Source organism: Nomascus leucogenys, chromosome X, assembly GCF_006542625.1.
Source record: "Nomascus leucogenys isolate Asia chromosome X, Asia_NLE_v1, whole genome shotgun sequence".
NCBI lineage: Eukaryota > Metazoa > Chordata > Mammalia > Primates > Hylobatidae > Nomascus > Nomascus leucogenys.
In genome coordinates this window covers 96,610,988-96,638,255 of record NC_044406.1, presented here as the reverse complement: position 1 = coordinate 96,638,255, position 27,268 = coordinate 96,610,988, and the positions used below count along the sequence as shown (strand labels likewise).

The 27,268-nt window shown below is 44.4% G+C and overlaps 1 protein-coding gene across 3 annotated transcripts in view; it reads right to left on the bottom strand.

Annotated features, from left to right (window-relative positions):
• TMEM164 (transmembrane protein 164) overlaps nucleotides 1-27,268 on the bottom strand; it is a 176,053-nt gene that overhangs the window by 10,948 nt on the left and 137,837 nt on the right. For all 3 annotated transcript variants that reach the window (XM_030807625.1, XM_030807626.1, XM_003262191.3), the window contains one exon: nucleotides 21,826-21,904. In XM_030807625.1, coding sequence (XP_030663485.1) covers nucleotides 21,826-21,904 — 79 coding nt within the window. The remainder of the gene's footprint in view (nucleotides 1-21,825; nucleotides 21,905-27,268) is intronic.

The following is a 27,268-nucleotide window of genomic DNA, read 5'->3' as shown; positions in this document are numbered from 1 at the left end:
TTTTGCTAGCATCTTATATCCCAGGAAGAGAGAAGCAAGTCAGCTGTAAAGGTAGGGGAAAACCTAGATAATAGCTTTTTCTAAAATCAATTTCTGCCAGAAGCAAGTTTTATGAGTCCTGGGAAAGAAGTCAACTGCATCAGCAGCAGCCAAGACTGATCCCCACAGGCCTCCCAGGGGCCCCTTTTCTCATCCTATAATCCCACCCATGAAGGACTTATACTAAGGAGATGAGACGGGGCAGTGTGACATCCCACTCTCCAATCTTCTTCCTGCTTCCTTCAACTCACTCACTTATTCATGGTACCCATTCACTCAACATCTATAGAGTCCACATTGGGAGTAAGACTCCATGCCAGACAGTGGAAAGAAGGAGGCAAAGATGGTCCCCGCTCTTGGGAACTACCTGTGTTTACAAGTGAATAATGCAATGGTGTAGTAAGGTAAGTGCATTAAGTAACAGGGACACTGAGGAAAAGTAGCTGGAGAAGATGACAGCTGAGGTGAGCTTTGCAGAACCAGAAGGGGTTGGGGTAGGGCCTTGAAGGAAGGAGGGTACACTCCAGGCAGAGGTTATAGCCTGAGAAAAGGTGTGGAGACATGAAACAGCATGCTGTTTGTGTGCAGTTACAAGGAGTTCTGCGTTACTGGAAAGGAGAGAACTTTGTGAGAAGGGACATGTGTCAGGAGATGAAGCTGGAAAAACATGCAGGTGAGGCTGGGTCATGAAAAGCCTTGTTTGCCATGCTGGGAACTTGGCCTTTATCTTATATACAATGAGAAGCCACTGAAAGGTTTTAACAAGGAGAATAAAAAGGTCAAATTTATGTTTCAGCTACCTAGACTGCTCTGGCAGCAATGTAGACAATGGACTGGAGAGGGACAAGACTGATGACAAGTTCAAATGGTACTGCAGTGGCACAGAGGACTTGGCAATTTGTCAGACAGGAAGGAGACATCTAGACTAACTTCCAGGTCTATGACTTCAGTAACTAAGAGGAGGTAATTTAGGGAAGAGATGAGCTCAGGTTGGAGCATGCCAGCACTGAATGCCTATCCACTACGCCAGCAGATTTCTCCAATAGGCTGTTATGTCCAGGTCTAGTGCTCGGGAGAGGGAGATGAGAAAGAGTCCACAAAATGTGATAAAAGGATCAAGGAGGAAGCTTGGAAAATAGCAACAGTTAAGTGGCTAGCAGAAGAAGAAAGATCCATGAGAAGTCAAGATTGAAGACAAAATTAAAGAGGCAACCGTAAAACTAGGAGAGGTGTGCTGGAATTGAAGAGAACATCAAGTTTCAAGAAGGAAAGGATCAATAATGTTAAATGTTAAATGCTCTATTACTTGCACCAACCAATAAATAAGGTAGCCACTTGCCACATGTGGCTAATTACATTTAAATGAATTAAAATTAAGCAGAATTAAAACTTTGGTTCCTCAGTCACATCAGCCACATTTCATGTACTCAGCAGTCACATGTGCCTGGTGGCCACCATACTGGACAGTGCAGAGAGAGAGTATTCCCATCACCACAGGAAATTCCATTGGGAACACACTTCTCTATAGGGGTACAGTAAAGACAAGCACTTCCACTGGGTTTGGCAACATGCCGATCACTAGTTAGTAATCTTTGCAATAGCCGTTTCAGGAAAGTAGCAATGCAGGAGCTGGATGAGGAAAGATGAAGAAGAGTTTTCTATGTGTACAAGGTAAGGAAGGAAATTCCAGGAAAAGGGAACAAGATAGGCAAAAATCACAGATAAATCATTAGCTCAATTCCTATGTTCTCAATCTCTTCTCTGAATGTTCCCTTCACCTTTTTATTCTTACCCAACCCACCTCTCCTTGCCTGCTTCATCTGTGGCCCTCTAAAGTAGTGACTGATTTTTCTCCTTTGGCCTATGTAGGTAAAGTGAATAACTTCTTTCTTTTCATTGTAGTTCCACATGAGTGGCCCTCCCTTCTCACTAAAATCCCACCACTACCATACTGTACCACCCGCTATCCTTCCCTTTCACAGTCATCTACAGACATATGGGTCATGACCCTCATTCCTTTAGTACCTGGCTCACTACCACTCATCAGATTTCTTGTTAATTTCAACATGCATCTAGATGAACCTTCCAGCATCCTGGTCTGTCAGTTCCTTGGCCTCTTGTTCTCAATGACCCTGCCCTCTACCACATCTCAGCCACTCATTATCATGGTCGTGCCTGAGACCTTATAATTATGTGTATCCATAGCCCCTCCCTAATCTCCAAGTCAAGCATTCCCACTTCAACCACCACTTCTACCTTTCCAGCTCACTCCCGATAACCATGACCCCAATACTTCTTTGACCCCACTGGAGTCTGTGATCCATTGGTCCTACCATCTTTTTACTGTCCCTCATGGCTCCCTTTTCTGTCCTTAAATTCCATGGCCCATGATTCTAATTATCCCTTGCATGCACCTTTGACTCCATTGTTCCTCTCATTATTGTACTCAGCTGGAAAAACAACCCCAGCCCTGGTTGAATCCAAAGCTCCTCCTCTGCCTTGCTTGTCCCTCACAGCTGAATGTACTAGAGAAAAACAACAGCGCTGACTGTTCTCACTTCAAATTCGTGATCACAAACCTCAAGTGCATCTTTCATGTTGCCAGGCAATCATACTGTATTTCCCCAGTCCATTCACTCTGTCATGCTCCTAGGCCACAAATTAATATTTTCTCTCTTCTCGAATCTTTAATACTTCTATCCCATTTTCACTCTCAGATATTAACCTTGCTTCCCACTTCATGGAGAAAAAAATCAGACAAAAACTTCCATAAGCTTCCACAATCACATTTACCCATCTATCTGCATCAGTGCCCAGTATGCTCTTCCTTCACTCCCCTGCTCCCTGTCACCACAGATGAACCGCCCTGTGTCCTAGCCAAGGCCAGCATTTCCACTTGCATCCAGATTCCATCCCCTCTCCCCTACTCAACAGCATCACTCCAGTCACTGTTTCGTCATCTTATGTCAACAATTTCTTCCTCTCTACTGGATTAAGTCCATTAGTGTATAAACGAAAAGTACTGTAATAGCTCCCATTCTAAAACCAACAAGCCAACACTTGACCTCACTTCCCCATCTGGCCACTACCTCACTCCTCTGCTCCCCTTTATAGCTAAATTCCTTGAAATAATTGTCTATGCCGGTGCTGTCCAATATGGTAGTTACTAGTCACATGCAGCTGGTGGGCACTTGAAATGTGGTTAGTTTGAACTTGAGATGTGCTGTTATTATAAAATGTGCACTGGATTTCAAAGGAAATCCAGCAAAATATCCTGGTAATAATTTTTATATTGATTATATTGGAATGATAAAATACTGGATATACTGGGTTAAGATCTATTATTAAAATTAATTTCACCTGTTTCTCTTACCTGCTTTTAATGCGACTACTGGAACATTTGAAATTACATATGTGCCTCCCATGTTTTTATTGGACAGCACTGGTATACTCCCTACCTATAATTCCTCTCTCTTACTGTTCTCTCTTAAACTCACTCTTATCAGGCTTCCCTCCCTCCATCAAAACAGCTCCCATTAAGGTCACGAATGACTTTTTCATTGCTAAATTCAATGGCCAATTCTCAGGCCTCATCCTATGTGCCCTGAGGACAAAACAGGGTGAGACTAGAGGCTGGGAAACCAGTTAGGTAGCTGTTGCAATAAACGAAGTCAGGGATGATCTGACCTGAACTAAAGTTGGAGTAGTGGAAATAAATTTGAGAAATGATCAGGAGGTCAAATTAATAGGATGTGGTCACTGATTGGATGGGGGCAGGGATAGGAGTATAGACCAATGATTGGCTTTAGATTTTTGGCCTGGATAACAAATAGGTGATGGTATCACTGAAAAGGATGGAGAACATCAGAGAAGGTGCAGGTTTGGGGATAGGGAAGAGAATGACAAGTTTGGTTCTTGACAACAATGTATTCCCATCTTTGGTACTCTTTAAATGAGATAGCTCCATTTTTAGCCTTTGTAAGCTGTGGCTGCCTAAAAGATATCTCAGCATGGCACAACCCCAAGATGATCGTGAATATTTGATTCCCCATTCTTAGCCACTGAGTATAGGCTCAAGTCAGGTTTCCCCTCATCCAGGCATTTGACCAAAAGATCCTATCCTCTATTCTGTTTACTGTACTTGGAAGTGGAAGATGTCCTGGGTTAGGTGTTCACGTGGAAGGTCCATCTTGTCAACCTCCCAACCTAAGAGGCTGGAGAGTCTACCCAGGCCATGCTTCACCCTCAAAGAGCCTAGTTGGGGCTGACTGTCCACCCAGCCTGTGGCTAAGGCAACTTAAAGACCCACCTTCATCCATGAGGATCAGAGAGGCAGCCCCCTGACAGTAGTACACAGGATGAGGGCCCTGAATTGGCAAAGAATCCAACAGGTGGACCTGACCTAGCAGAACATGCACTGAAGTCCAAGGACCCAGGTCCCAGCTTCTACTCTTACCAAGCTGCTGTGTGACCTTAGCTGTGTCTCTGCTGAGCTTTACGCAAGGGGGAGCCAACTCTTGGATCATCTGAGGCAACAAGGTTTCAACTCATTCTGTATCAGAATCCGCTATAGCAGTGGCTTTCAAACTTGAGTGTGGGTCAAAATCAGAATCTCTAGGAGGGCTTCTTAAAATCCAGCTTGCTGGACCCTACTTCAGAGTTTCTGATTAGAGTTTCTAGTAGGTCTAGGGCGAGCCCTGGAATCTGGAATCTGAGAATTTTCATTAATAACAGGTTCCCTGGTTAGGCAGATACTACTATTCCAGGGACCACACTTTGAAAACAACTGTCCTAGGGAAGTTGTAGAAAATGCAGCTTCCTGGGCCCTGCCCCATAGAGTTGAATCCGGGAAGTCTGAGTGGGCCCTGGAATCTCCACTGTAGTAACAAGCACTTCAGGATGATCCTGATGCTTGGGTCCTCCAACCATATAGGAGAAACACTGACTTAGAGGGAATCCTCGAGCTGCAAGATGAACCAAGAGACCTGGGAAAAGCTGCCAGTGAAGGGGACAGAGTCTGGCCAGGTGTGAGGAGCAGTGTCTCCTGGAAGTGAGAAAATTAAGCCAGAAAACACTTGACTTAACCATTTGCTCCCACAAAGGACTCCTGAGCACCAATCACTTCTTCCTCAGCAGGGACAATCCAGTGGTCTTCAGAAACTCACCTACCCACCTGTTGCACAAGGCTCAGCCCTTCATCAATCAGTCAAATCCCTCAGTTCCCCCCTCATCCACTAACCCTTTAGGAGCCTTCAGGATTTACCAGAGTTCCTATACTTTCACCTGCCCTTACCTGACCAGTATAGTGGAGCAGGGAAGCCTCATGGAAGAGGGGAACTTCTCCAACATCCTAACACTAGCTAGATGGGAGGGGCAATGGGCTCACTGGTATGGAGGAGAAACAGGAAACTCAACCTGGATACTGATGTCAGTATGACCTTGGGGCCAGTTTTTGAGCTGCCATTGGCCAAAGTGCTTCTGCTTTGACTGGTCCCAGAAAGTAACTAGCACGGGAGGTCGAATCCTCATCCTCCAGAAGATGAGCTGAAAGCCCACTCAAGAGAGAGGTGGCCTGCCTAGAACAAACAACACTGAGGTTCTTAACCCCAGTTTCTTGAAATGCCCTCCGAAGACATCTGAATTGCCTGTATTTCAAAACAGCCTTCTCAGGCACGCATGGTGGCTCACGCCTGTAATCCCAGCACTTCGGGATTCAAGGCCAGCCTTGGCAACACAGTGAAACCCCACCTCTCCTAAAATTACAACAATTAGCTGGGCATGGTGACGCATGCCTGTAATCCTAGCTACTCAGGAGGCTGAGGCATGAGAATCCCTTGAACCCAGGAGGTGGAGGTTGCAGTGAGCCAAGATCACACCACTGCATTCCAGCCTGGGTGACAGAGCAAGACTCTGTCTCAAAACAAAAAAACAAAACAAAACAAAAAAACAACCTTATTACTGGGTGTCAAGCCTGAGGGTCACTGCTCACCAATTCTGAAACAAGAGCTCCCTCTAGTGAAATAGAAAGGGATTTCCCAGCAGACTTGAAGCAGGCCCTCCACCCCACCCCCCGCACCCCGGGGAGACCAAAGGACTCCTCAGAACAATGTTTGAAATGCATAAAATAAAAGGCAAAGGAATTCAATTATATTAAAACACAGTTACCAAAATATTTTTAAAATTTTGTAATATACTAATTATGTTTCTTTATAACTACATTTAATCACAAGATCTAGCAGCAGGCCTAATAACTACCATCACTTTCAAAGCAGATGAGCATAAACACTATCCTGAGATGGCCGCTACTACTGTAATGTGATAGGAAGCCATCTGTGATTGCTACTGACAACAAAGACACAGGTAGGGCTAATACCACTGGTGCTTGTTGTCTGCGTTCATGTGCTACATTTCTGGTAGAGGTCAGTGAAAATAAAGATGTGACTTTCCCCCCATTCAAGTGAATGAACCCCTTAAGATCCTATTTGTGAACCCCAGGTTAAGAACTGCTGCCAAAATGAAAACAAACACAACCAACCAATCGAAACACATCACAAGGATAAAGAGAGGGGAACTCCTGAGTTGTGTCACCAGCCATAGGCAGGACCAAGCTGTGGGCCTAAAGCTGTGTGGGCACTTTCCTCCAACCACCTTGTGGCTGACTTCCTCCCAACCCATCCCACTAGAACCTCTGGAAGCCCACCACCACCACTGGCCTGGGGTGTTTATGATCAACCAATCTGTCTATACCTGCCACCTTTCCCCAGAATGTCCCTTTCACCTCCTCACCCTAAGGAACCCTGGCTGTCCGCTGAGGGTGTGATTTCTTCCACTAACAGCTCTGAGAAGGCTGTTCTTTTTTAATCCTTCTATTCCTGTAGCAATTTTTTGTGGGGGAAGGGAAGTTGAAGATTCCTCTAGCCCTCCATTATTGCTTCTAGATGGTTACTCTTCCCTCGTTCTCTTTGAAGATCCAGTTCCTCTTTGTTACTGTCACCTGTTGTTGGCCTCCAGGTCGTTGAATTCATCTCAGATCAGTGTCACTTAGCTTACCACCTTCTTTTATACATTATACCTTTTCCTGATGGCATTCTGGGTGATTTTAACATCCATACAGGCACCTCTTCCAATACCCTAACCTCATGGCCTCTTGAACCTCCTCAGCTCTACAGGTCTACTCCACTGCACTAACCACAACCTGCCTTCTGTCATCACTTTGAACTGCCCCGCCTCTGCTGGGATCATCTGACCACAACCTCCCGACAGTTCAGCTTTCATATCCTTATTCCTACTATGCACATGCCCCTAGACCTCCTCGTGACCTGTGATCCCTTGATGCTCCTTACCTCCTCCATAGAATTCCTCCTTGTTCCCCAGCACTCTTCTAGCCTTTCTTCCACACCAGCTTGGACCCCATGGCCTCGAACTCTGACACCAGCACTCTCAACTCCCTGGTGGGAAGGTGAACTCTTCATCCCCCTCTCCCCACACTTCTACCTATCCCCTCACTACATCATCCCCAAAGGGTGGCTTACTAAAGGTGAGAACCTAAAAAACTGCTCAAACCACATTTTATTAGATTAGTAGGCAGGGCCACAGTATATTGGCAAGCTGAAACCATACTAATAATAGCAAACAACTTATATACCACCATTACATGACAGGGACTGTTATAAGCGCTTTATATATTAATACATTAAGTCATTTAATGCTCATTGCAACCATATGAGGAAGTACTGTTATTATTTTTGTTTTACAGAGGAGAAAACTGAAGCATGGAGAAGGTAAGGGAACTTGGCCAAAGTCACACAGCTAGTAAGGAGGAGAACCACTATTTGAAACCAGGTAGTCTAGCTTTGTAATGGGCAGCATGTGTATTTCGTCGTGCACATCTCAGCAGAACCTGTCTCTTTGCATAGCCAGGCCTCTTCACTTTCCTCTCTACTCTAGCTTCTCAATGCCTTTGATAGGGTGGAAAGTAAGGGGGGGGCCTGTGCTACACATCTAGCCACATTATATTCTCTAGGTACAGAGTGGGAAGCTCACCTAGATGTTGAGAACAAAGCTGCAAGCTCTCGCCCAGCACTAAAGGTACTGGATGCCTGCTCAGCTAATAATAAAGTGCTGTTCTGTCTCCCATTCTGCTGTTGCTCCTTGGGTGACCTGTCCTTGTTCAGAAACCTGAAAGCAATACAGTGCATTGCAGGATTACCAAAACTCTCCAGAACCCCTCAAACATCCCTCACTTTCTAGATTTTCAACAATACTGACCCTACTTACAAAGCCTCAACATTGGACGGATCCCTCCAGCCAGATGTCCTGCACCTCCACTTAGGCTGCTGAACCCCAAATGGGGTAACCGTACAGACCAATGCCAGAAAAATCCATGGATTCTTCTTTCAGGAGGGCCCCACAGTGCCAGTCACCAACCTTCTAGAGCTATGTTGTCCAATAGCCACTAACCACATATGGCCATTTAAATTTCAATTCAGGTCAGGCAAAGTTGCTCTCGCCTGTAATCCCAGCACTTTGGGAGGCCGAGGTGGGTGGATCATTTGAGGTCAGGAGTTTGAGATCAGCCTGGCCAACATGGTGAAACCCTATCTCTACTAAGAATACAAAAATTAGCCAAGCATGGTGGCATGTGCCTGTAGATCCAGCTACTCAGGAGGCTAAGGCAGGAGAATTGCTTAAATCCGGGAGGTCAAGGTTGCAGTGAGCCAAGATCTCGCCATTGCGCTCCAGCCTGGGTGACAGGACGAGACTCCATCTCATCAATCAATCAATCAATCAATCAACCAATCAATTTCAATTCAAATTAATTAACCTTAAAATCGAATGAGAAATCCAACTCCTCGGTCCCCCCAGGCACATTTCAACTGCTCAAAAGCCAAATGTAGCTAGTGGCTACCACGTGGAATAGAACAGATATAGGATATATTCATCATCACAGAGAATTCTATTGGACAGTGTTGAGAGAGTCTAGGCTTATCTCCTTCTTCCATTTCCCATAGCACTTATTTCTCTTGTCATTACCCTTCTCAATCCACCACCAAACCCCTGTCATTCTCAGCAGCTGTCATCAACTTGTAATTCATCCACTCCCCTTTCTCCCTGGTACCTTCAATGTTCCCTGGCTCTGCTGGGCTTCAATTTAGCATTTGAACATGCTCAGCCCTGGGGCAGAGAGAAAGGGAAAAGGAGGAGAAAAGGAGAGAAAGGGAGGGGGAGAAGGGAGGAGGATAAACGCCTTCCCTTGGCTTTGTAACACCCTTAACCCCTCCCTCCTTAATGCCCTTAACTTCTTCCTTGTAATTCCCACTTCTCTGATGACCTGATTTTACTGTACCTCTTAGATCCAACGTGGCTTGGCTAATACCACTTTAGGAAAAATTTCTACTACCTTAGTTTTCAGGACAACCAGCCTCTCCTATCACTGATCTTTCCTGCAATCTCCTTACACTCTTCTTCTGTCTACTGTTTGCAAGTTGATGTTCCCCAAGGCTTTCTCTAAGTCCTATTTTCTCCCTACCTACGTAGTTACCCTGGACCAGCTCATTCATTCCAATGTTTTCATCTACTAGTTCTATAACCACTGATACTAAAGTCAGTGTCTAGTCCAGACTTCCCCGAACAGTTCCAGAATATTTTATCCTAATGCTTCCTGGGCATCTCAACCTAGATAGCCTATAAGCACCTCAAACTCAAGTAAAATCATCTTCCTCAATGCTATGGTCTGAATGCTTATGTTCCTCTCCTCAGATTCATGTTGAAACCTAACGGTCAATGTGATGGTATTAAGAGGTGGAACCTTTAGGAGCTGTTAGGTCATGAGGGTGGATCCCTCATGAATGAGATTAGTGCCCTTATAAAAGATGCCCAAGGAAGCCTGTTTGCCCCTTCCACATGTGAGAACACAGTGAGAAGATCCCATCTAGGAGGAATAGGCCCTTACCAGACACTGAATCTTCTGGTACCTTGATCTGGACTTCCCAGCCTCCAGAACTGCGAGCAGTACATTTATATTGTTTATAAGCTACTCAGTTGATAGCATTTTTGTTGTAGCAGCCCAAAAAGACTAAGACATTCTCTAAAACATGCTCCTTCCTTCTGCGCCCCCTTCTCAGTTAATGATACTCTATCCCACCCAGTCACTCAGGCCAAAATCCAGGGGCCTCATGGACTTTATCCGCACCCTTATTCCCATAGCACCTCAATTACAACAATTATTAATTTAATCAACATTTTAATAATTAAAATAAATAAATATCCAATATTAATTATCTTAATCTCCTGAAAAGATGTGACTACTGCCACCTAGTGGCAAAATACAGACAACTAGAAATGGTGGTTACTACACTCATGGCATATTATAATAAAAGTACGAGGAGAAAGGCACATTAAGGAATACATGCCCTTGGCTGCCTAGGAAAGTCAGAGACACCTCCAGAGAGGAGGTAGTACCCTTGAGCTTGCGCAAAGGAACACACGAAGTTTGCCAGGTTTCAAGTAGAATAGATAGTATGAGCCTGGACATAAAGCAAGGAAGGCTGGGCAAACCTGTAAGCAGATCTGTTTATTCAGAAAGTAAAGTAATGAGCTGGGCACAGTGGTATGTACCTGCAGTCTCAGCTGCTTGGGAAGCAGAGGCAGGAGGATCACTTGAGCCTAGGAGATCCAGGCTGCAGTGAGCTGTGATTGCATTACTGCCCTCCAGCCTGGACAACATAGTAAGACCCCATCTCTAAAAAAACAAAACAAATAAAAACCAGAAGGTAAAGTGATAGAATCGGAGTCTAAGCAATGAGAAATGAGGCCAAAGAGATGGACAAGAATCAGACTGTGAATGGTCTTAAATGCTACGCAAAGAAGTTTGGTCTTCATCCTGAATGGGATTTTTAAGCAGTTGAGCAAAATCAGATCAGATTTCCTCTTTCCTTAAAATGGTCACTCTGGAGACTGTATAGAGGATAGCCTGGGTAGGAGGTAGGGGAAATCAGGGGGCAGGGAGAGGAGAGAAGCAAAGTAGTCCTGGTAATAGAGGCTGAGAGCCCACAGTCAGACAGGGGTGGTGAGGATGGGGAGGAAGGGCCAAGTTTGCAAACAATTTTGAGATTTTAAACTGTCAGAACTTCTGAACTGATTGGTACATGGGAAGATGCAGAGGAAGAGATCCAGGATGTTGCCTACGTTTTTTGCTTTGGTAGTGGATGGAGAGTAGAGCCACTAACCAAGACAGGAAACAGAGGAGGAAGACAAGCAGGATGAGAGAAGGGGTACAGAAATGAGGATCCTAATTGTTATTTTTGAAGTACCTGTACTGCTTCTCAAGCCTGTGTTATCTCTATTGATGGAGAACACCAGGATCTCTGGGGCAGGCAGAGCAAAAGAGCCCAAGGAGAAAGAACCAGAGAAGTAGGAGAACCAGGAGAAAGAGGTATCCTGGAGCTCAAAGGAGAAACAGGTGTCTCAAAGGAGGGAGTACCAGTAATGTTAAATCCACTGACAAGCATGCTTTCAGTTCATGCAAGGTTCTGTGGCTTTAGAACACAGCAAGGCACAATCCTGACCTCTAGAGACGGCAGTCTAGTTGGAAGAAAGATGTATAATTAACACAAGGCAGAAGAGTGGGTAATTAATAATTATACAAGCTCAATACATAGTATTTACTATGTGCCAGTCATTGTTCTGTATACTCTTCATGTATCAGCTCAGTGACTCCTCACAACACCCTATGAGGTAGGTACTATTACTACCCTCATTTTGCAAGTGAGAAAACAGACACAGAGAGGTCAAGGTACTCGCCCAAATGCCAGAACTAACTAGCAAGTGGGATAACTAGGATTTGTACCTACAGTCTGTCTGAATGCAGCAACCCCATGGACAAGCAGCATAGAGGCATCTCTACACACCTGGTTTCAAACACCAGTTTAAACTCTAGTGCAGGCCGGGCATGGTAGCTCAGGCCTATAGTCCCAGCACTTTGGGAGGCAGAGGCAGGCGGATCACTTGAGGCCAGGAGTTCCAGACCACCCTGGCCAACATGGTGAAACCCCATCTCTACAAAAAATGCAAAAACTAGCCGGGCGTGGCGGCATGTGCCTGTAATTCTAGCTATTCTGGAGGCTGAGGTGCGAGAATTGATTAAACCCGAGAAGCAGAGGTTGCAGTGAGCCAGGATCAGGTCACTGCACTCCAGCCGGGCTGACAGAGCGAGTATCTGTCTCAAGAAAATAAAAAATAAAATAAACTCTAGTAAAGGGACTCCTAACCTTGGTGGTACTATGCACTCCTTGGGCAGTTTGGGGAAGTGTAAAGGCTCTCTCTCAGAATAAAGTATTTAAGTATACAAAATAGAATATATAGGATTATAAAAGAAAATAATCATGTTGAAATATAGTTATCAAAATGCTTTTAAAAGGCACATCTGTTTTTAAATTTTCAGGTAATGATGAATGCAAATGATTTTTTGAGATATCTGCAACAACTGTAACATAAGAGGAAAATACGTGTAATTTACATTAACGACAGCATGCCAAGTGCTGCTAATGTAACTGTGGTTTGTTATCTACATTCCTTACTAAAGGATATACCACAAAGTCGGCCCTCCATATCTGCAAGTTCCACATCTGTGGATTTGACCAACCACAGATCAAAAATATTTTTTAAAAATAAACATAACAATAGTAAAACATATATACAAATAAAAAACAGTATAACAACTATTTATATGGCATTTACATTGTATTAGGTATTATGAGTAATCTAGAGATGATTTAAAGCAGGGGTGTCGAATTTTTTGGCTTCCCTGGGCCACATGGGAAGGAGAATTGTCTTGGGCCACACATAAAATACACTACTGATAGCTGATGAGCTAAAAAAAATTTTTTTTCAAACATAATGTTTTAAGAAAGTTTACAAATTTGTGTTCAGCCACATTCAAATCCATCCTAGGCCACAGGTTAGACAAGCTTCGTTTGAAGTATACAGGAGGATGTGTGGAGGTTAGATGCAAATACTATGTCATTTACATTAGGGACTTGAGCATCCTTGGATTTTGGTATTTGTGGCGGGGGAAGTCCTAGAACCAATTTCCCATGGATACCGAGAGATGACTGTATTTCAGTTGGAGTTAATGGACATAAAGATGTGATTATTTTTCTCATTCAAGGTCATGGGCCTCACGTGATGTACTCCCATAAGTCTAGTGGACACTGTGGGGATTAAATGAGATCAAGATCACACATGTAACAAACCCAGTGCCTAGTAAACATTAGCTTGTAAGATGTGTAATAAATTATGTGCAATTTGCAGTACATGAATACATCCCTGAATAGAAGGTCATTCATTCATTCATTCATCACCTACATACCAAGAAGAAATGAAAAATTCCTGTCCTCAGGGAGACCAGCATGTAAAGACTATACTGTGAGGATGACAAAAATGGGAGGAACAGAGGCAGCTGGTGGGAGCTGGGGTAGAATAGTTATGGAGGGCTTCTTGGAGAAAGTAACTACAGAGGTGAGTTTTGAGAAATGAATGTTTTCCAGGCCCACTGCTGGAGAAGAGCATTCCTGGCAGAAGTCACAGCATTTTCAAAGGCACAGAGGGATGAAAATTGGATAAAATACTCAGGGAACCCCAAGGATTTGGGTATCACCACAGTGTACAGTACAAAGAAGGGAGTGTAAAGACATGAGGTTGGAGAAGGCGTTGGGTACAAGGTCATATGGTCTTGTGCACTGGGGAAGATGGGGAGCCACTGAAAGCTTCCAAATGACAAACTGCTATGATCCTATTTGAGCTATAGAAATAGCTTTGGAAGCTCCAGGAATGGGCTTAGGGGGAGCAAAGGAGGCTGGCTGGAGAGAGATCACACAGAGCCAATTATCATCATTGAGGGAAGAGATGTGCAAGGCTTGACCCAAGGTAGTGGTCCTAGAGATGGTAAGGAGGGGATGAGTCTGAGAGATATTTAGGAGGTAAGAGCAGGAGGACCCAGCGATTTCTCCACACAGCAGCCAATATGATCTTCTCCACAGGCAGATTGGATCATGTTGGACTATTTGATAAACAGTGTGGGGACAAATGGGAAGCCAGCTGGAAATAAAGTTGGATCCTTATCTTGCACTGTATATCAGGATATATTCCAAGTGATTTAAATGTAAAAAAATAATAATAAAAGGAACTATAAACATACCAGAATAAAATATGGGATATATATTTTTTATAACCTTGGAGTAGTAAAGGGCTTTCTAACCATGACTCTAAATTCAGATGCCATAAAAGATAAATTACATAGAAAGGTAAAAACTCAGCCGGGCAGGGTGACTCATGCCTGTAATCCCAGCACTTTGGGAGGCCAAAGCGGGCAGATCACAAGGTCAAGAGATCAAGACCATCCTGGCCAACATGGTGAACCCATCTCTACTAAAAATACAAAAATCAGCCGGGCGTGGTGGCACATGCCTATAGTCCTAGCTACTTGGGAGGCTGAGGCAGGAGAATCGCTTGAACCCGGGAGGCGGAGGCTGCAGTGAGCTGAGATCACACCACTGCACTCCAGCCTGGCAACAGAGTGAGACTACGTCTCAGAAGAAAAAAAAAAAAAAATAAAGAAAGAAAAGAAAAGAAAAGAAAAGAAAAAGAAATTTAAAAATCCTGCATGGCAAGAATAAAACATTGGCAAAGTCAAAAGAAAACACAACTGAGGACAATATCTGTAGCTCATATCATAAAGGGTAAACTGTTAATATTTATATATAACAAGCTCTTAGGATTCAAATTTTGTAAAAAGGCCAACACAACTGAACAATGAGCATGCGATAGGAGCATGTACTTCAAGGAAGAGGAAATCAAATGCCAATTTTATTTTATTTTATTTTTTTTGAGACTGAGTCTCACTCTGTTGCACAGGCTGGAGTGCAGTGGCACAATCTCGGCTCACTGCAACCTCCACCTCCTGGGTTCAAGCGATTCTCATGCCTCAGCCTCCCGAGTACCTAGGAATACAGGCGTGCGCACCACCACACTTGGCTAATTTTTGTATTTTTAGTAGAGAGGGGATTTCACCATGTTGGCCAGGCTGGTCTCGAACTCATGACCTCAGGTGATCCACCCGCCTCGGTCTCCCAAAGTGCTGGGATTACAGGCTTGAGCCACCATGCCCAGCCAAATGCCAATTTTAAACATGTAAAAAGACACTTGGCTTCACTCAAAGTGAAATTAAAATTAAAATCGAACTGATATACCTTTTTTTTTTTTTAACCCATCGGATGGGCAAAAATCCAATTTGGTGAGGTTGTGTAGAAACAGACCCTCTCATACATTGCTAGTAACATTTAAACTGGTACAACTTTCATGGATTTGGAAATATCCAACAAAAATACAAATGCATATACTCTGATTGAGCATTACCACTTATGGAAATATATCCTATAGACATTCTTGCACACACGCAAAATGGCAAAGGTACCAGTTCCTTCAGTGTGGTGTTATTTATATTATCAAAAGATTTGAAACAACCTAAATGTCCATCAATAGCAGACTGAAAAAAATAAATTATGGTATAGTGTTGTAACTTTGTGTTATGATTAAAAGCAAGAACCGTGGAACCATACTACTGGGTTCAAATCCGGGGACTGTCACTTGCTATCTGAGTACCAGTTTCCTCTTCTATAAAAGGGAGATAATAATAACACCTTCCTAACAGAGTTGTTATAGGATTAAATGAGTTAATGCATGGGAAAAGTGTGTGACAATATCTGGCATATAGTTGTCTTATATCAAAGCTCTGCCATTTTTATTATACTGTATTCTATCATCCACACTATGTAATATTATGCCACTATAAAAAAAAAAAGAAAGAAAGGGGGAGCTTCTTGTGGGCTCACGTGGAAAGCTCTCTAAGAAATACTGCTAAGCAAAACAGTAACAACAGGATGGTTGTGTATTTGCTATTTTAGGATGAATGTCTGAAGAAGGGGGAAAATATTTTTAAAATTTACTTGTATATGCAAAAAAACAAACTCTGGGAGGATATGCAAAAACCAAAAATGGTAGTTACTTGTAGAGTTGTAGCAGGGAACTATATGGATGGAGGGAAGGGATGGGAAATATATTTTTCACAGTATGGCTTTTTATATTTTAGATTTTTGAATTAAAATGTGTAAAATGTGTAAATAAGTTAAATCAGAGAAGAATCAATTGGTGAAGCAAGCTGATATTATATCCTTTCTTCACATTTTCACAGGCTTCCCATAGCTTTGGCAGTCAAGGCCAAACCCCTGACCATGGGTGACAAAGCCTTCATATCTGACCCCAGCCCGCCCCTCAGGCCCGGTGTCATCCACTCCCCCTGTGCTCCCCATTGCCACAGTGCTGTTGTACATGCCATTTTGCCCGTCTACAAGAAGTCACCTCCCCTAATCCTGTACTTGCCTAATAAGCTCCAACTCACCCTTTGGATTTCTGTTTAAATGTCATTTCCTCAGGGAACTCTCCTCCAAACCCCCAAACTCAGTCAGCTTGATTTGTTCTAAGTTCTCATAAGAGCATGTTCCTTTCTTTCAGAGTACTTATCTCAGTCATAACTATATATTCATGTGATATTTGATTCATATCCATCTCCCCACTCCACCCCCACTAGCTTATAAATGTTATGAGGGACAGGGTGGTGTCTGATTTTTGCTTGTCAGGGCACTCCAGTGGTCAGTCTGGATCCTGGCAGGAAGAAGGCATATGTTAATATATGTGAGATGAACGGATGCATTGCATACGGGAGGCAGGGATGATTCCCAGTTTTTAGCTGGGGTGATTGGATGCTGCTACTTGGCACGAACCACAAGAAGGGCAGGAGGGCTGACAGGGAAGATAATGAGTTTAACACAGACAGGTTGGGTTTGACATATGCTTGAGACATTCAGATAGAAAAGTTGAGTAAACTATATGAATGTGACTCTCGTAAGTCTGAGCTGTAGACAGTGATGTAGCAGCCATAACTAGACAGACTAGTAGTTAAACCATGAAAGCAGGCAAAACCATACCAGAGAATTAGAATGAGATGTGAGCCTAGGACAGAACTCTGAGGAAATCAACATCTCAGAGGAGTGAGAAAAAATAACCTGTGAAGGAGGCTTGAGAAGATGTGATTGGTGAGGTAGGAAAGCCAGGAAAGGGAGGAACTTTGGAAGCCCCGAAGCACAGCATTCCAAAACGGAGTGATCAATACCATCCAATGCAGCAGCATTCCATAGGATAAAGACTGAGAGATGGTCATTAGATGTGGTCAGACAGACGTTGCTGGTGATCTTTAGAAGCACCATTTCTGTGAAAAGTCTGGTAGAGGGTTAGGTATCAGAGTAAATGGTCTGAGGAATAAAGGGTAATTGAGAAGAAAACTCAAGGGCAGACCCCAGTGTCTCCCAAAGTTATGCACCATGTATGAGGTGATTTCAGGTGGCAAACAGATAAACATTTCATTTTTAATAGTTTTGTATATAAACTGTGTTAAAATAGATAACCAGTAAATCAAAGCCACAATCTCATGGATATTATGAGGCTTCTCTTGAAAGCGTATATATTTTAGTTAAAAAAAAAAAAAACTCAATAGATTTAAAGACATGTATTACATACATAACACAGATGGTTACGTGGATAAGACAAAAATTGTCTTGCCCAAAGAACTAAATTTTAGAAAATATTGTTTATTCTTTTAGGATGCTTAGGTGTGAAAGGAAGAGGGAAGACAGAGTTGCATGGGATTGCGAGAAAGTTTCTTAGAATGGGAAAGATTTGAACATCTGTATTGGCTGAAAAGCCAGCAGTGAAGAAAGGGTTGAAAATTCAGCTAATGGCCAGGTACAGTGGCTCATGCCTGTAATCCCAACACTTTGGGAGGCTGAAGTGGGAAGATCACTTGAGCCCAAGAGTTCAAGACCAGCCTGAGCAACATGGCAAAACCCTGTCTCTACACAATACAAAAAAAAAATGAGCCGGGTGTGGTAGTATGTGCCTGTAGTCCCAGCTACTTAGGAGGCTGAGGTGGGAGGACCATGTGAGCCAGGAGGTTGAGGCTGCAATGAGTCGTGATTGCACCACTGTACTCCAGCCTGGGTGATACAGTGAGACCCTGTCTAAAAAAAGAAAAAAAAAAAGAAAGAAAAAGAATATCCAGGTACATAAGTGATTAATTGATAGAATGAGGCTCCAGAGGTGGTAGCAGGGGTGGGAGCTAATCACACAGGGGTATTATTGGCCAGAACAGAATGAACACCACTTCTTCCAGGATGAGAAGGAGGAAGATAGGGATGGATGTGGGTAAAGAAGCTTGCAGAGGTAGAGAGAAGTGTTGAGGAAATTTCCATCCCAAAACCTCAATTTTCTCAGTCATTTGTGGGGAGAGGGGGGATCTACTGAGGGTGGAGAGAACAGAAGGTTTGAATAGAGTAGACAGGAAATTTGAGGAGGTTGGTAAAGATTTAGCACAGGACTTGTGAGGGCAATGTGTGGAGGAGCTGACAATAGACAGAAAATAAACTGAGCAATGGTGTTGAGAGCACAATTACAATAGACATCATGAAATTTTCATGGCCCTAATCAGAATGGCTTGAAAGAGTTCCTCCGGTAGGCCGAGACTGGGCACACTGAAAAGGCATGGGACACTGATCCCAGTTGGAAGGGACAAGGGAGGTGAGACACTTTCAGGAGCTAGTGAAAGTTTCAATGACAGGTCATGGAGACACAAGCTGAATAGGAAGAAAAGAAGAGGAAAGGAGTGGAGATTTGGGTCAAAGAAAGAACATAACAGCAGTTCTCACATACAGGAGCTTTACGGGAAAACAAGGTCCTGGTGGCTGAAAAGAAGCGAATGCTGAGGTCACTGCAATTAAGAAGCCCAAACCTTGAGAAGCTGGGGTGGATGGGTGGTCCTTACAAGAAGTCTCTCAGGATGTTGGCTCAAATTATAATGGAAATATTGAGAGCTACAGGCCAGCGACTTCCAGGAATGTGGGGGAAGTGACCAAGAGGTCAAGTGATGGTGGTGATGAAAAAAAAAGAGAGAGAATGGTAAAAGAGAAAGCCTTTTTCCCCTAACATACAGATGCGACAGTGCTCTAGAAGAGACAGAGGGGCCTCTGCAGCATATGGTGCAGGGCAGAAAGAGCAGCCTCCATTAGAGGAAGCTGCAGGCAAGAGACAGGAAGGCTCTGTGCCCCATGCGGAGTTGCCGGTGGGGTTGGGAGTGGTTTGTAAGAAACATAGTTTGTTAATTAGCTTGATTCAATCATTCTGCATTGTATACATATAGTGTAGCATCACCTTGTACCCTATACATATATAAAAGCATAATTTGTCAGTATCTAATAAAAATTAAATTTAAAAATACTGTAACACAGAAAAAAAAAAGAAATACAGTTCCAGAGGGCCACAGGCAACAAGTTGGAAGGAAAGGAAACAGGGAAACAAAGGGACAGGCCAGAGGAAGAAAAGAGCAGTGTGGATGAGAGAGGTCCCATGTACTGTGACAGTGCATAAGGTCTGCAAGAATAAGGGATGAGTGGGTTTCCCACAAGGCGCCACCTATCCACCCACCCCAAACCATAGGAAGAGGCACTATATGCTCAAGCAGGACCTTGCCTTTCAGGAAAATAGGGTTCCTGAGCATGGGAGATACCTATAGGAGAGCTGTCTTGTATTGGGTAAAAATTGCTAAGCCATTTATTTCTAAAAAATTAGAAGAGACTTCTAGGGAACAGACGCCCCAAACTCTCGGCTTTCTTGGTTTACAGAAAACTAATCTTCCGACAGCTCGCTTCAGATCCATTCTCCCTCTGCAAGGCCTAGGTCCAAGGCTTGGGATCAAAGGTGAAGAAATCCAGATGTTTCTCTCAATGCTCATAATTCCCCCCAAGTGAACAGCAGATGGCAATAAAGAGCTGGAAAGGGAGATGGGAGATGAGCCTTCAAAATAGCTCAAAGTTGGCCAGATAGAAGGTACTGGGGCCCATCAACTTCTGCAGGGTGGTAGATGCTCTCATTGAGGTCCTGGAGTAAAAAGTCAGTTTGGTGAGATCACGCCACTGGTGCTGCAAGCTAAATTCTCACTGCACCAGGGTATCTATGGGTTATTAGCAATAACAGAGCATACTGTCTCTCATTACAGCCCTACTATCTCTCATCTCGCCACTTAGGGAACTGGGCTATCGGGAGGATCTGCTCTAAGAAGATACAATTATCTTAGAGTTAGCCAAGTCTTGAGGATGTGGCTTCCTGGATTATTCTTTTGGAGGGAGGAAAGATGGCTACTTGGCATTTTCCATGTCAGACCAGTCTAACCCAGCTACCTGACAGATTTTTATGGTGACCTTAGAGTACAAATATGTTTAAATAACAGCCATGCAGATTTGGCTAGGACTTCCATCACACACCTCAGAAGTCAGGAACAATGATTAGCAGGGGTCTGAGGCCCAGGAACACCTATCTGCCTGGTTCTATTCAGAATGTGTGTATTTCTGAGACTTAATATTAAGAGGCTGTTTCCTGTGCCACAGGGGACAGACCTGAGAAATGGCACAAGTCTCCTGGATATTGGAACTTCAGACTTTCCTTAAAGCCTCATGAGGAAAATAGTGCTTTTACAGCAAATTAAAAGGAAGTGTTTTGGGACATCGTGAGACCCCAAGTGGCCGCACAGGGTAAAAGCAGTCTCAAAGAATATTTAGGCAAGTATGGAGAACTGATAGAAATCAAGGCATAGGAGGCAGATCTCTGGACTATAAGTAGACTCCCTCCTGTAACATGTTCCTGGGTTGACCAGTCCTTGGGGCTATTTCACACCAGATCTTAAGATCTGCCGGAATGCCTGAGTTAGAGCATCCACACATAAGCCAAGAAGCAGCAGTGCCTAGCAGAACTCCCAGACTATCTTCCAGTGAGCTCAACGGCCCATGTGGCCTCATGCCACTTTCAGTATGGTAGAAATGAAACCCTTGCTGCCTGGAGTGAGGTAGGAGCAGAGAAGTCTCAGAAACTGAGATAGAGAGGCTGGGGCTAAAACTGAAAGAGGATGTCTTCCAGTCACAGGGCCTTTCAGAAAGTAAAGAACACCGAGCAGGAGTGGCTGTCACAACAAGCCTAGATGGATAGGCACCACTTTCCTTTCGTCTGTTACACGATAGAGGGAAGGGATAATCTAAGGGTCACTGAGAGGTTACCAGTAGATCAGCTTCCTTTCCAGGCTGCCTCTACCAGGTTGGTGGTCTCTCCCTCTTCACCAAATGAAGGTTTTCAGTGGTTTACTTTACATGGGTGACCACTGCTCTTTCACCTGCCTCTCCCCTCAATCCCATAATTGCCCTGGTCCCTGGACTTCTTGCCCCTTACAATATCTTCTTTTGTTCTTGAGGGGACCGAGTGCTTCACTCTCTCCTTCTATCCCACACTGCACATTGAGGCAGGGGGAAGGCACAAGTACAAGGTGACAGTGTGGGGGACTCCATGCAAACGCAATGCCACCACCAAGAACCCAAAGCCCAGGCCCTGTGACAGACAGTCAGCAGCACCATAGTCACCCAGTGAAGGATGGGTCTAAAAAGTCCCCAGACCCCTTGCAGGCCTCGTCCATTCCCATCTCCCCACTTCCTGGTGCCCGGCATAAATTATGCTGAAGAAACTCAGCCAAGCGGTTGCTGAAGATCCTGGGAAGCACCCAAGAGGCTGTGTCTCCCAAAAACAGAAGGGAGAGGTTAGGTGTGGGAGTTGCATAGGAATGTGGTTTGCTGGCCTTACCTCCTTTCCAAAGCAGGTAGATGGGTACCACGTAGAGCATAACATGCTGAATGTAGTAAATCTCCAATTCAAAGGGGAGCTGTGAGGATAGGAGGGAGAGAAGTGTTTCAGAGCAGGAAGCATTCATTTCAATAGAGTCCAAAGTTGACCTCCCTTGCTGTTCAGGACCCATATTTTAGCAATCCCATGCATTTCACCAATTCACTTCTCTTTACAATTGCAGGAAAAAAAAAGAACAAAATGAATATTCTTCTGATCTAGATCAGGATCTTCCTAGATGTCTTTTATAGAGAAGGTACTTGTAAATGTTCCACTAAGAAAGTTTGGTTAAAAATTTAGGAGATGTGGTATATAATATATCCCCTTGGTGGTTTCCCATGTGTATTATTGGAATATGAAGGACCTGAGTGGTACCTACAGACAAGAAATCTACTTGCCATTGTTTATCCAGTGTTCCCCAAACTTATTTAGCGAGTGGCTCTTTTTTTTTTTTTTTTTTGAGACGGAGTCTCGCTCTGTTGCCCAGGCTGGAGTGCAGTGGCGCAATCTCGGCTCACTGCAAGCTCCACCTCTCGGGTTCACGCCATTCTCCTGCCTCAGCCTCTCCGAGTAGCTGGGACTACAGGCGCCCGCCACCACGCCTGGCTAATTTGTTGTATTTTTAGTAGAGACGGGGTTTCACCGTGGTCTCGATCTCCTGACCTCGTGATCCGCCCGCCTCGGCCTCCCAAAGGGCTGGGATTACAAGCGTGAGCCACCGCGCCCGGCTGCGAGTGACTCTTTTTTTTAGTAACAGTTTGTATTCTGCAAAATATACTTTAACAATCAAAACCTTATGTCACTTCCTGCTCCTGGAGACTAGATGGTAGACTATTTACAAGTTTATTTCTCATTTGACATGAAGAACATATGGAGTAGAATTATCCCCATATTCCAGATGAGAAAAAAAAAAGATTGCTAGGTCTCATAGGGTCTAGATCCAAGAATAAACTTTCCCCATTGGATATTTGGGTGTCAGCCCAGCATTAGCCCTACTTTTGAGTTTAGACCAAGCTTCTGGGCCAATTTTGGCACAGCTTACCAAAAAGAATGTCCTCACTTTCCCTACATCCAACACACCCACTCACTCGCTCCTGTTTCCCATCTCTCTCAAAATGGAATCTCTGTATTCTCAAAGCAGAGCATGTTTTGACCTGCCATAGCAGCCCTGCTGTAGAGCTTCGCAGCAGGCAGAGAATGGAAACAGTTAGGTGGCTAACTCCATTGTGGGGAAAAAAGAACTTTGGCAGCTGACAAGAGGCCTAGCCTCTTGGGCTTACAGAATCCCTAACATACACACACACGTGTACACACACACGTGTACACACACACACACACACACACACATACACACACACCAAAGGATGCCAGGACAGACAAAGGCACCCCGGGGAAAGGGTCAGCTGCCTCCCTGTTCCCCACAGGGCAAGCACATAACCAAGACTGTCTGCTAATGAGAGGGGGCAGTTACAGGCTCCCCAGGCACAGGAACCCAGTTCTGTCTTATGCCAAGGGCTGAAACCAAGAAGATGGCAGAGCTCCCAGAATGGGAGCTGGGACAACTGTGGAGGCTGGACACAGGCATTGGCTCTGGTCTTAAAAATAAAAATCCACACAGAAAATAATTTCCCAGGGACCCACATGCTGCTCAACTATTACTTTACACTCACTGAGGGAAATGTAAAAACTGAGAAAAGGAGGTAAGATTGCAAGTATCACTGTAGACCCCAGCTGGAAAAGGTCATGAAATTGGACACTGGGCATTATCAGCACAAGGTAGCTATGGAGAGGCCTGAGAGATCTACACTGGACCCTCACAGTAATGTGGTCTGAGATCTCTCTAGTATCTTAAATTTAAGTACTGCTTTATGCTTTTCAAATGATTTCACATCCACAATCTACTCAATGTCTTGAAATCCCCAGGAAGCAGCCAGGTGAAATATTATCCTCAATTGACAGATGAGGAAACTGAGGTGCAAAAGGGTTATTAACTTCACTGAGGTCACCTGGAAAATAGGGAAGGAAGGAAAAAGTCCCAAGAAGGCTTAGCTCTCTGGGTGAAATCAGCACCTTCATGCACCTAAGGGACTTGACCTCTCCCTGAAATGGGCCTGGGAAGCCAGGCTGCTCTCCCCCACCAAGGAGCCGGGCCAAGGGCATGCAGCCACTAGTCCCAGGTGTGTCCTCAAGCAGTACTTCTGCCAACCTCTCAGACTCCAATTGCTGACCACCCACCTTGACTCACATTGCCCACCTGCCTCACCCTGCCTCCCAGCTCTCCTAGAAAGCAAAGTCTCCACCTGAATGTCCAGGGAGGCAGTTAAGCATTGCAGTTACAAGCTAGGACTTTGGAGTCTGTCAAAGCTGTGTTCTAGATTTGACTCTGCTGCTCGGTAGCTCCGTGGCCTTGGCCAAGGCCCTTAACCTCTCCACCTCCGTTTTGACATCAGTAAAATGAAAGTAAGTCTTCTAAGATTGTTGTATGATTTTTAAAATTTTCAAAATATAACAAAAACTCACATGGTACTTCTTTTATGCCATGAACTATGAAAATCACTTTGTAAACTGTTAATTTAAACAAATCCTCATAAGAACTGTATTGTTCCAATTATATCCATTTTAGAGATGGGACACTGAGGCACAGAAAAGTTAGATAACTTACTCAAGGATACATTCTCATTCGGTGACAGAGCCAGGATTCAAATCCAAGCAGTTTGGCTCTAGAATTTATAGTCTTAGCCAGCACACTCAGCTATCCTTTGCTCACTCGCTCCCTCCCACAGAAGTCTGACTCATAGGAGATGCTCTGTGGGGAGGAGCCACCCTTATGAATGGGAGTAGTCATAGCGGTATCAGCAACAGGACCAGGGGCAGGACATGCACATGTCCTCACTCGTCCCTCCACATGGTGATTTAGCCCAGTCCCTTCCTGTTCAAATGATCCTCATCTTCATAGCATGCTCTGCCTACTGTCTGGTGCCCCAGCCACACATCACACGGTAGCCAAACTTGCCCTGCAACATAGGCCTCCCAGCTCCTGAGCCTCTTGTCACTGGCCCTTTGCATCTCTGCAGCCACCGTGGCTACAGACTTCAGATGGAATGGCCAAGAGACTGTCCCCACCAGCAGTTTCCTTCCTCTGATGGCTGCCTCACCCCTACTCTAAGATTTCTCTACTTCAGGGGGCCACAAAGAGTACTGAACTAGGTGCATATGCCACTGCAACCAAAGCCAGGGGAGGGAAAGAGGAAATAGGTTAAGGAGGAAGTGTGGAAAAAGGAGAGAAAGGGAAGAAGAAGATGTAAGAGAAAGGGGGTGAAGTAAGAAGAAACATAATGGCAAGAATAAGAGAGTTGAATGGGAGCCAAGAACTTACCACTTGTCATTTAATAGCAAATCATATTTAAGTACTTATATTATGTACCATATACTGTGTTAAATACTTCTATATGTTGATATGTTTTGGCTGTGACCCCACCCAAATCTTATCTTGAATTGTAGCTCCCATAATTCCCACGTGCTGTGGGAGGGACCCAGTGGGAGATAACTGAATCATGGGGGCATTTTCCTCCATACTGTTCTGGTGGTGAATAAGTCTCATGAGATCTGATGGTTTTATAAGGGGTTTCCCCTTTCACTTGGCTCTCATTCTCTCCTGCCTGCCACCATGTAAGACGTGCTTTTCACCTTCTGCCATGATTGTGAGGCCTCCCCAGCTACATGGAACTGTGAGTCCATTAAACCTCTCGTTCTTTATAAGTTACCCAGTCTTGTGTATGTCTTTATCAGCAGCATGAAAACAGACTAATACACATGTTATCTCATTTAATTATTACAACTTTCCTATGAAGTAGGGACTATGATCATGCGCATTTGACAGGAAACTAAGGCACAGAGAAATTAAATAACATCCAAAGAAACAGCAATAGGCACAGGGATGGGGGAAAAGGGCATTCAACAATGGAGGAAAAAGTTTTTGTTTTTGTTTTTAAAGAAATAGGGCCTCACTATGTCACCCAGGCTGCAGTACAGTGGCTATTCTCATGCACAATCATGGCATGCTACAGCCCTGAGCTCCTGGGCTCAAGCAATCCTCCTGCCTTAACCTCCCAAGTAGCTGGGACTATAGGCATGCACTATCATGCCCAGCTAAGACAACTTTTTTTTTTTTTTTTTTTTTTTTTTTGAGATGGAGTCTTTCTCTGTCCCCCAGGCTGGAGTGCAGTGGCGCGATCTCGGCTCACCGCAACCTCCACCTCCTGGGTTCACGCCATTCTCCTGCCTCAGCCTCCCGAGTAGCTGGGAGTACAGGCGCCCGCCAACACGCCCGGCTAATTTTTTTTTGTATTTTTAGTAGAGACGGCGTTTCACCGTGTTAGCCAGGATGGTCTCGATCTCCTGACCTCGTGATCCGCCCGCCTCGGCCTCCCAAAGTGCTGGGATTACAGGCTTGAGCCACCGCGCCCGGCGCTAAGACAGTTCTTTACTGAGCACCGAGTCTGGGCTGAGTTCCAGGAACTTTCTCAGGGAGCCTCCCCTGACCCTCTTTCCCCAATTTTAGAAGTAATAACTGTGAAATGCCATACTTCCCTAGAAAGAGTTCCACTTGGTTAATTCATTTCTACACACTAGAGAACTCATACCTGGAACTCCACTTTAACATACATAGCCTGGTTCTTTTTCAGCTGGAGGAATCCTGAGGTTATAGACAAAAAGTTCTGCATCAGTGCAATTTAAAGTCAAAAGCAACAAAAATGCTTTAAGCAACACAGGTCATTAACTACCTTCTCACAAGTCAACATCCTTTTTAGAATCAAAAGACCAGAGTGGTAAAGTTCTCCAGGGCTCTAGAGTTTAGACTGCCTGACACATTAGGTGCATGGACTCTGTTCGTGGCAAGAATCTCAACCTCCTTCCTCCCACTCTACAACCCTGACAGCTACACCACTGTCCTCTGCCATGGAGACCACTGATCCCACCACGCCCCTACTTCCCTGTTTACATCAGTCACCTGAGCAGTCCCTTCACCTTCTTTCTTTAAGAAAAACTTAGTTCTCCCTCTCTGAAGACACTGTTATCCTGACAGCTCTCTCAAGTAGTGGGGGTTTTTCTTCTCATATAACCTTACACCACTGGGCCAAGGGAGTGCCTCTCTGTGCCTCACAGATGTTTCTAAATTGCTGTCTCTTCCAGACCATTCTCTCTGCCTCCTTGCTAATCACTCTGCTGATTTGAATCTCATGTCCTGAGACTATGGCACCCACTACTCCTTTTTGTTGCAGTGATTTACGGCCCCCTCCACCTATACCCTCCTTTCTTCAGTCCTTGAAGGTTTTGCCTTTCCCCTCCCTGTGACGCCTTTCCAACATTCCTTTGTCAAAATCCCTGCGGTATCAATATTTAG